Here is a 10,368-nt window from a genome sequence, read left to right on the forward strand (position 1 = left end):
AACTTAGATTAGTAAAGTTTGATGTTCAGACATATAAGTCCTTAAATTATTAGGAAAATAAACTTCAAGTGATAATGTTTAGACGAAACAAACTGGAAACAGCATTATATTCCGTTGCCAATATATTTTATACTCTTATATTCCATCTAGCCTTACGACTTGGAAGTTAAATAATAAATACCTTCCTCGCCAGCATTTTTTGTTTTGCTTTATTTTTATTTTTTTCATTATTTCATGAATATTTTTGGGTGAACCAGCTTTTAATTCTTGCATGCAAACTTAATTACGCGTCAAATTATTCAGCTCTCTGTTACAAAATAATAACTCATAGTCCACGCCATACAGTTCATGCTTACGCGGCAAATCCTACCTGGGATGTTTCCTTTGGTCAACCCCCCAACACACACACACACCAATTACCCAATTATAAATAGAGAGAGAGAAGAGGAAGAATGTAATTGGAAAGGCATATTTCAGCTTTCTTAGTTTACCTTTATTTTGAATATCTCTGATCCCTCTTCTTGAAGCTCCAAAAATTAAATAATGAAAAGAATGCCCCATTTTTCTGAATCCATACCAAACTTTGTGCTAATAGTATTATTGTGTTCGATGATCGAACCTTCATTTGGAAATTTCACGAAATACGCGGAGATTAACTGGGGTGATGGTCGTGGCAAGATCATCGAAGCAGGACGAGGATTAACATTGTCCCTCGATAATTCTTCTGGTTCTGGTTTCCAATCAAATAATGATTTCTTATTCGGCAGATTTGACATCCAACTCAAACTTATCCCAAACAACTCAGCTGGCACTGTCACCACATTCTTCGTAAGTAATTAATATTGGCATATTTTATAAGCATTTTCAATTATGTATATATATTGCATCTCATGACATGCATCTATTGAACTTTTACTGTTTACATGACATGACATGTGTTATGATTATTATTATTATTATTCATGCATATTAATTATTTTCTTGTTTAATTAAAAACGTACAGCTAGCCTCTCAAGGATCGGCACACGATGAAATTGATTTCGAGTTCTTGGGGAACTCTTCAGGAGAGCCGTACACAGTTCATACTAACGTCTACGCTCAAGGCAAAGGAGACAGAGAACAACAGTTTAAACTTTGGTTCGATCCCGTTGCAACATTCCATACCTACTCAATCGTCTGGAACTCTCAGCGCATCATGTACGATTAATTTTATGATCATATTAATAGTTTTACTAATTAATTATATATTAAACATGGAAACTCTGTTAAACTAAAAAAGGAAATTAATTATTATCACTATTTACAGATTCTTGGTGGACAATATACCGATTAGGGTTTTCAACAACAACGGAGCATTCGGAGTCCCGTTCCCGACGAACCAGCCAATGAGAGTGTACGGTAGCTTGTGGAATGCAGATGATTGGGCAACACAAGGCGGGCAGGTCAAAACCAATTGGACCCAAGGTCCATTTGTGGCCAATTACAGAAACTTCAAAATCAATGCATGTGCGTCGTCGTCATCTTCAAACGGGACATGCGTATCGGGATCGGGGGATCCTTTTAGTAACCAGAGTTGGCAAACTCAAGAGCTTGATGCCAATGGCAGAAACAGGTTAAGATGGGTCCACCAGAAATATATGATCTATAATTACTGCACTGATTTCGTCAGGTTTCCTCTGGGTATTCCAGCTGAATGCAAGCGCTCCAGATTCTGATCGATCTAATTGGATCCACCCATTTTCATTTTCTTTTTCTTTTTATTTAATAAATTTTTAATTCTTTTTTCACGTGCTTGTGATTGTGAAAAAATGGCGTTGTTCATGGGGATTCTTTCATTGTTTCATTCTTTTATTCGGTTCTTAATTGTTAGTACCATGTGGGTAGTAAGTAGTACTATACTGTCAGAAATAAATTTATGACTTCATTTGAAGTCGCATTCAAATTTATATTATTAAATCATAATTATTAATTTCGATCTCGTCAGATTATTAATTAAGTGTAAGATCAACTATATATAATTATATATATTCTTTATAGGGGTAATGGCAAATAGGCCCATGACAAGGGCACTTAATTAAAAAAGGGACATCCAACTTTTTTGTTTCTCAAATAAACCCACCCCATTCAAACTTATTTGCAAATAAGGAAAATCCCTTTATATATACCAAAATTACCCCCAATTCATTGAAACCCAATTCAACTCCAATTTCATGATTTACACCCCAATTTTGCCCAATTTCATCAATTAACCAATTTTAACCCTAATTTCAATTTTGACCCCAATTTTAACCCTAATTCTTATCAATTCCACCCATTATGCTCTAACTTCTTAAATATTACACATTGACCCCGGATTTAAACAAATATATCACATTAACCCCCAAAACTTTTTTTTTTTAGAAAATAAATTTTTTTTCTGAAATATTTTTTTCCGGCCAGATTCCGGCGTTGACCGCCGGAGACCTTTTTTTTTTTTTTTTTTTTTTTTTTTTTTTTGAATTTTCGTTTTCCCGAATTTTTTTCCGGCCGGTCAACGGCCGTTGACCGCCGGGTCTCCGGCGTTGACTTTTTTTTTTTTTTTTTTTTTTTTTTTTTAATAATTTTGTTTTTTCTTAAAAAAAATATTTTAATTAATTTTACTGTCTTGGCTGCTAAATTACTGTCTCCGGCAGCTATTTAACTGTCGGAGACTGAAATTTAACTGTTAATTGACTGTTTTTTTTTTCTTCAAAAATATTTTTAATTAATATTACTGTATTCGTTGCTAAATTACTGTCTCCAGCAGTTATTTAACTGTCGGAGACACTTATTTAACTGTTAATTGACTTTTTTATTCTTAAAAAAAATATTTTTAATTAATATTACTGTATTCGTTGCTAAATTACTGTCTCCAGCAGTTATTTAACTGTCGGAGACAGTAATTTAACTGTTAATTGACTTTTTTATTCTTAAAAAAAATATTTTTAATTAATATTACTGTATTCGTTGCTAAATTACTGTCTCCAGCAGTTATTTAACTGTCGGAGACAGTAATTTAACTGTTAATTGACTTTTTTATTCTTAAAAAAAATATTTTTAATTAATATTACTGTATTCGTTGCTAAATTACTGTCTCCAACAGTTATTTAACTGTCGGAGACAGTAATTTAACTGTTAATTGACTTTTCTTTTTTTTTTTTTAATTTTTTTCCTTACAAAAAAATTTGTTTTAATTAATATTACTGTCTTGGATGTTAAATTACTGTCTTCAACAGTAATTTAATTGTCTTAGACAATAATATTAATAATATTACTGTTCGAAAAAATAATATTCATAATATTACTGTCCCAAACAGTAATATTACTGTCTGAGACAGTAATTTAGTAGTCAAGACAGTAATATTAATTAAAATATTTTTTTTCTAAGAAAAAACAATTCAAAAAAAAAAAAAAAAAAAAAAAAAAAAAAGGCAACGCCGGAGACCAGCGGTCAACGGTGGTTGACCGACCGGAAAAAAAATTCAGGAAAAAAAAAAATTTCAAAAAAAAAAAAAAAAAAAAAAAAAAAAAAGGTCAACGCCGGAGACCGGCGGTCTCCGGCGGTCAACGCCGGAATCTGGCCGGAAAAAAATATTTCAGAAAAAAAATTATTTTCTGAAAAAAAAAAAGTTTTGGGGGTAAATGTGATATATTTGTTTAAATCCGGGGTCAATGTGTAATATTAAGGAAGTTAGAGCATAATGGGTGGAATTGTTAAGAATTATATTATTGAGGGTATTTTAGACTAAAGACATGAGGATGGGCTTAATTGAGAGACTGTTTTTTTTGTGGACTAAAATGCATTTAAGTCCCATGTGATGGGCCTTTTTGCCATTTGCCCTTCTTTATATTGTCATAAGTCAACAATATCCCTTTGGGTTTAGTGAATAACTCCAACGAAAGTATGAAATCGATAATCAAATACATAAGCCACCTTTGTAATTAGTCAAAATTACAAAAATATTCTACAACCGGAGTATTATAATGGGGGAGTATTTTGATATTTCACCACTATATATACGTAAAATTACTTTATAGAAATTAATTATTAAAAAAAAAACCATTTAAAGATTCAGTCACAAATTAACATGTGGAGATCACAAACAAAATGTAACCATAAACTTCAGATTAATTTGATAATTATGATTGGAGATGATGAATTAAACAGTATTAAAATACTATTTAATTCAAATATCAAATGAGCATTTGATAAGTCAATTTATATGTTTACGTACGGTTAGAGTTGCTCTGGATATCTAATTTCAAAAAGCTTTAAGATCTTAAATTTTGATTGGAAAATATATTTATTTGTTTTTAGATCACAAACAAAATATATATATATATATATATATATATATATATATATATATGAAAATAGGTTATCCCACATATGACTTCAACGAAAATTTTCTGTTCTATTTGGGTCCATTAGCTACATTCCCAGAGGCGAACCTAGGGAATTTTCGGTTGGGGCCTAGAATATTTTGTTGGACGAAAATAGTATAATATTTTAACTTTAGCGGACGCGGATATTTTTTTGGACAAAAATAATATAAAATTTTAACTTTAGGGGCTAAAGTATATAAATTAATAGATAAATAACACAAAATATTAAAAAAATAATAAAAAAACAAGTAAATTTTTTTTTCCTGTAGTGGCGGCCCCCCAAGACTACCTTGAGTCCACCCCTGGACATAGGGGTGAAAGTCGGATGGATCGGATCGGAATTAGTCTTTTCGGAAAATTTCCAAAAAGTTTCGGAAGTACAAAATCAATTCCAATTCCAATTCCAAAATCTTCGGAATCTAAAAATTCATTCCAATTCCAAAAGGCCTGGAAATTTCGGAATTTCGGAAAAAAATCGAAAATCACATAAGCTTTAAAATTTCAAAACTTAGCCGAAATTTTCTACAATGTTAATAATTTTTCGAAAATAAGAGCATCCACGTCGATAAAAGTAAAACTAATAACTACTAAATTTCAGTTCAAAAAAGTAAATAAAAATGAACACAACATAATATCCAATAAAACTTCTAATTAACAACAGTTCATTATGTCAAAATCCTAAAACAAAACTTATAGGTGTATTTTTCGGAAAATAAGTATTATATAATATATACTATTTATAGGTGTATTTAAAAAAAAAAAATCGGAATTTTTCGGAATTAATTTCGGAATCAAATCGGATCGGAAATCAGAAATTCCAAATTTATTTTATATAATTCCAATTCCAATCCAAAAAAATCGGAAAATTTCGGAAGTCAGAATGAAAAAAGTTGTTCCAAAATCGGAACTTTTCGGATTGGAACCGGCAGAAATTGGAAAATCCGTTCCAACTTGCACCCCTACCTGGACATCCCCTCATCATTTTTTTAAATATAACTAGCTTAGACTCACTTTGTTATTTGCATTTAAAATTAAAAGACTCCCCTATTTTCTCATAATCCTATTTTACCCTTATATTATTTCAATTCTCCTCCCTTCTTAATCACTATCTATGTATCATTCTATTTTCTACCTTTTTTTCTTTTGAATAATTTTTCCTTTTATAAAATTCATTTTTTTTAATAAATTCGTCTTTTTCTCCTGGCAGATTTTTACCACTCGTAAACAACTACAAATTACAATAATCATAAATTACAGTAATCGATCAAGTGCAAATGTTATTAGATAATCAACTATATTTTATTATATAACAACGACTATAAAAAACGACTATCAAAACAACCAAAGTTAACTATCAATAAAAACTTGTGTAGTGTATTGCATAATCAACTACAAATTATTTTCATCAACTACAAATTATTTTCACCGCCAAACTCTAATGCAACAAAACCTAGATCGCGACCCAAAACCAAACCCTAGAGCCATACGCCCCATAAGCAAGCGCGGCCATAAGTTTATGGTCGCACTCGCCGTCCATCGCAGCAGTCGTGCGAGCCCTAGCCACCAACCCACCACATTATTTAAGCTAGTGAGGGTGGTACCTCAAATAAACCAAATATATAATTTTCATCAATTATTCAATTTTGACTCTAATTTTGACCTCACTGTTGTTGATTGCCGGTCTCCGGGGTTGACTTTTTTTTTTTTCCTGATTTTCTTCCACCGCCTCTGACCGATGGCCAACGCCGGCCTCTGGCGTCGTTGACTTATTCTTTTAATCAAATTTTATCAATTAGTGCTTATGAATATTGTCCGAAATAACAAGTCGAGCATATTGGAGAGATAAATTATAATACTTAGCCGATCATGCATAGGCTAAGCTTATTGTAGAAATTCTTTGATCATCTTGTATTAGTTGTAATTATATTTTCCATTCAGTAGACTACGATGCATTTGATAAATACTTCAAGTATTTGTTACCATGCAGTGTTTAACTTGAGAGTTGTGCCATGATGTCAATTAATTATTTGATTGTCCAAATACTTTCCATATTTTAGTATTTGTAATCAATTATTGCTTATACGGTCGTCTTACATTCTATACTGAAATTGACATACAGAATATCACGAAGATAATTTTTTCTGCCATATTATAATAGAGTTTATGTCGACTTATTTTCACCTATAGCTAGAAGGAATTATTCAGGTGAACATATTGTTTTGTGGCAATAACCCTTCGAAGTGTTTTTCAAGAAAGCGATATTTGATATAAACTGTTTCTGTTTTGGCTGATTGGTGTTGTTTATCATTGCTAGAATGTACTCATAAGAAACAGTACTTTTTTAAGCCTGTATCGCTTTTAAAACCTAATTACGTTAGAAATTCGCGTGATCTCCTACCATTTGAAACATAAATTGAGTTTGAACTCAAATTGAGTCCTGACTGCTTTTCCTTTGAAACTTTAAGCTATATAAAGAATCCCTCCATCGTTTCTTGGTAATCTTGCTAAACACTTCGAAACGAATGCAGGCCTATTATTGAATGTTTATACCAATTCATTCTCTTTTTAAATTTTGAAATATTGAAATTGCTACTCTAATTTAATCAAGTTTTAAAGCTTTTAATTTACACTCACCCTATTTTCTAATATTTTCGTAGGTCTCATTAATCAAAGCAAGCTGTATTTACAAACAAGGTTTGAGTATTTTTGTTAATAAATTGAATTTTATTAAGTAATAAATTTATTTCAACCCCGTGCATCGCACGGGTCAAGTTACTAGTTTCTATAACAAAAAAGAGTTGCACCTTTGATGTGGGAAATGTTATTTGATTTGTGTGTATTTCGAAATGTGAAATAATTAATAAAACTTGGACATAATTTCGACAGTGATTTGATACAAAAATGTCGTCAAGGTAAGAACTCGATTATTTCTCCTTCATACAAAATTGTCCCGTGCAGTGTTCTCAGTTTGCTGCAATTGTCAGGAAAATATAATGAATGTTTCGGTTCCGACAAAGTAGCACAAAACAATTCTTGGAACACGACGACGAACAAAACGACATTTTGGATTTTTTTACAAGATATGAAAATGAAGACTCGATTTTTGCAGCAATATGTAATGAGAGACTAGAAATGCTTTGATACAGAAAAATGAATTCAAATTGATTTCTATTGAATCGAGTTAGTCAAATGGTAGTCAAAACAAGGTAGCCCATTGATAAGAACCTTGCACCTAGGACCTACTTGGTCATGGATTCGAGATATCAAGAGGAAAATTGAAAAACCAGTAACTGTTCTCCTCACCGGATAAAAAAAGAAAAAGAAAAAGGAAGTTAGTCAAATGATGGATTTTGGAATGTATTTGTAGATACTTCAAACGTTATATCAACAAGTCACAACTCTTAGTAAAATGAGCACTTGGAAAGATATCACAATTATAACCACAAGTCACAACTCTTAGGAAAATGAACAAGGTATCACACCTTATCACATTATTAACACATATTTTCAGATGGTGCTTAATAAACTCCACATTATTTTCAAAGGTGATTATTCACCTCTTCGTTTCCATTCATTATTTGAACTGATTTTATTAATTTCTCATTCATCAAAAATAATTTTTAGAAACTAAATTTACTCAACTTAAATAATCAATCTAAACTAAGTCAACACTCAACATCTTCGAACAATAAATATGTGTGATTATGGTTGTTAAAATCTTTCGGTTAGTATTCAAATTTTACGATTCTATTGGTTTGTATGCTCTCCAATTCAAATCTTAGAGTAAAATATGAAATGCCAAAAATCCTAATTAAATCTTATAAATTTCGTGATTGTACGATACAATTCGTAGCCAACTATTTTTGTCAATTGAAAAATGTATTATATTTTGTGAAAAAAAAAATACAATTAGAAAAATACTTAATTATTTGATTAATTTAAATTAAAATAATTCAACATGATTTATTCATACTATCATTAAGAGGGCCTTACACTCATCAACATCAACAAGATATCTTGGTTTACACAAACAGCCGACGGTTCAAGATGAAATAATTCACCGATTGGCTAAGTAAATCCGATAAGCTTTAACTAGGGAAGGTTCAAGATGAAATATTTCACCTATCCCGATGTTGTACTATTCACTAAGGAATTTTGACAAATAGATCTTATGCTATAAGATTGGAAGAACAATTTTATTCATGTGGGGGATTGTTGGAATTTTCATGATTTTCAATAATTCATATTGAGTAATATTAATTAAATTATGAAAAGATTAATTTCATTTATTTACTTGATCAAAATCATGAAGTAAAGTGAATGAAAATTGTCTTGATTAAATGGTTAAAGTTCAAAAGATGTGCGCTCGGTGTGATCGAGTGTAGGACTCGTTTGGGTTTAGATGTCCACAAATATTACTTTTGGGGACATTTAGTAGTTAATCAAATTATTTGAACCAAAATACAAATAATAAAATACTTGGCCCAAACCAAATTAATTAATTGGCCCATGACCAATTAATTTTCCTACGCTTTTTTGAACTCGTAAAAAAGAAGAGACACAACCTTCTGCTTTTTTTCCAACCATTGCAACCCTCTGTGAAAGGATCTCTACAACCTATAAATAAAGACAGAATCTGGCCAATTCTGTACTGAATTTAATCGGCAATTGAGAGATAGTTCTTTATATTTTTCTTTCTCTTCGTCAAAGTTCCGTTCGTTGTTCAAGTTCGCCGTGGGTCGAATATTCGTGCAAATATTCGACAACCGATCGTTGTACCTTGGGAGACTACCGGGAAGAGACTGTGCACCGTTGACAGCCCGGAAATATTGTCTTAAGGGAATTGCTTTGGCAAGCCTCGATCGTTCTTTGTGTTTTTGACAATTCCTCTTTTCGACAAACAAGTAAGTATTTTTTCAATTTACGCAGATTGTTATATATATACCAACATGGTGTTTGATAACAGAGAGGCGTTAACTATGTGGGTAAAAGACACAACAATTAGTCATCATCATGAACTGATTAACCATTGTAAAACACATACATTACATGTTTTAACGTATATTAGATATTGTCCATTCAAGTTAACTGGCAAAGAGTCAGATGATGATGCATTATGGCAATTGAGTGTGAGTAATGGTAATCATAACCATCGGCCGTGTTTTAAAGATTAACTTATGTTTTGGAATGTTTAAATTTGTAATGTTGTGTTTTTTTATTTTAATGTTTAACTTATGTTTTGGAATGTTTAAATTTGTAATGTTTTGTTTTTTATTTTAATGTTTAACTTATGTATTGGAATGTTTAAATTTTTTAATGTTTTTTTTTTGTATTTTAATGATTAAATTATGTTTTTGAATGTTTAAATTTGTAATGTTGTTTTTTTTATATTTTAATGTTTAATGTATGTTTTGGAATGTTTAAATTTGTAGTGTCGTGTTTTGTAGTTTATTGTTTATTTATGTTTTGAAATGTCTAAATATTTTTCAAATTTTTAAACTTGTACTTAGTTGCTAAATTCATGAAATTAGTCACATACTCACCTATAATATATAAGAAAATCAAGTTACTAGTAAATTAAAATACAAAACAAACTAGTAAAATTAATAGTTCTGAATAATAATAATTAAAAAAAAAAATCGGTGTACCACTCCATGCAGTGCTCGTCGACTTCTCCCCGTTGCCGTGCCGTCTTGTAGTCGTTACTTCGAATGGAATGAGCCTTGACCATGTCCCACATACCACTCGAAGATCGGTACTTGACCTTGTACGATGCACCTCCTTTGGACTACGTAAACATGGCTCCATCGGTGAAATCAAGCCGCACGGAATATCCTGAACCCACCCGAACTGTCGGGTGCAGCGGTCAGGCATATACGGCTCTACGACCTATATGTAATAGATCGTGCCATGATAAAGCGAACGAGGTATCCTCTCATGTATATCCCGACCATACAGAAGCCA

The 10,368-nt window shown here is 31.4% G+C and overlaps 1 protein-coding gene across 1 annotated transcript; it reads left to right on the forward strand.

The window, feature by feature from the left end:
* The first annotated feature begins 446 nt into the window (after nucleotides 1-446).
* On the forward strand, nucleotides 447-1,975 carry LOC105966720 (xyloglucan endotransglucosylase/hydrolase protein 24). The gene is made up of 3 exons (XM_012991306.2): nucleotides 447-828; nucleotides 1,004-1,197; nucleotides 1,307-1,975. Exons 1-3 carry the CDS (start codon nucleotides 544-546, stop codon nucleotides 1,713-1,715), a joined length of 888 nt encoding a protein of 295 aa, XP_012846760.2. The 5' UTR covers nucleotides 447-543; the 3' UTR covers nucleotides 1,716-1,975.
* Nucleotides 1,976-10,368: the final 8,393 nt, after the last annotated feature.

The sequence above is a fragment of the Erythranthe guttata genome, chromosome 13 (genome assembly GCF_056151865.1).
Source record: "Erythranthe guttata isolate IM_541 chromosome 13, IM_541, whole genome shotgun sequence".
Classification (NCBI taxonomy): domain Eukaryota; kingdom Viridiplantae; phylum Streptophyta; class Magnoliopsida; order Lamiales; family Phrymaceae; genus Erythranthe; species Erythranthe guttata.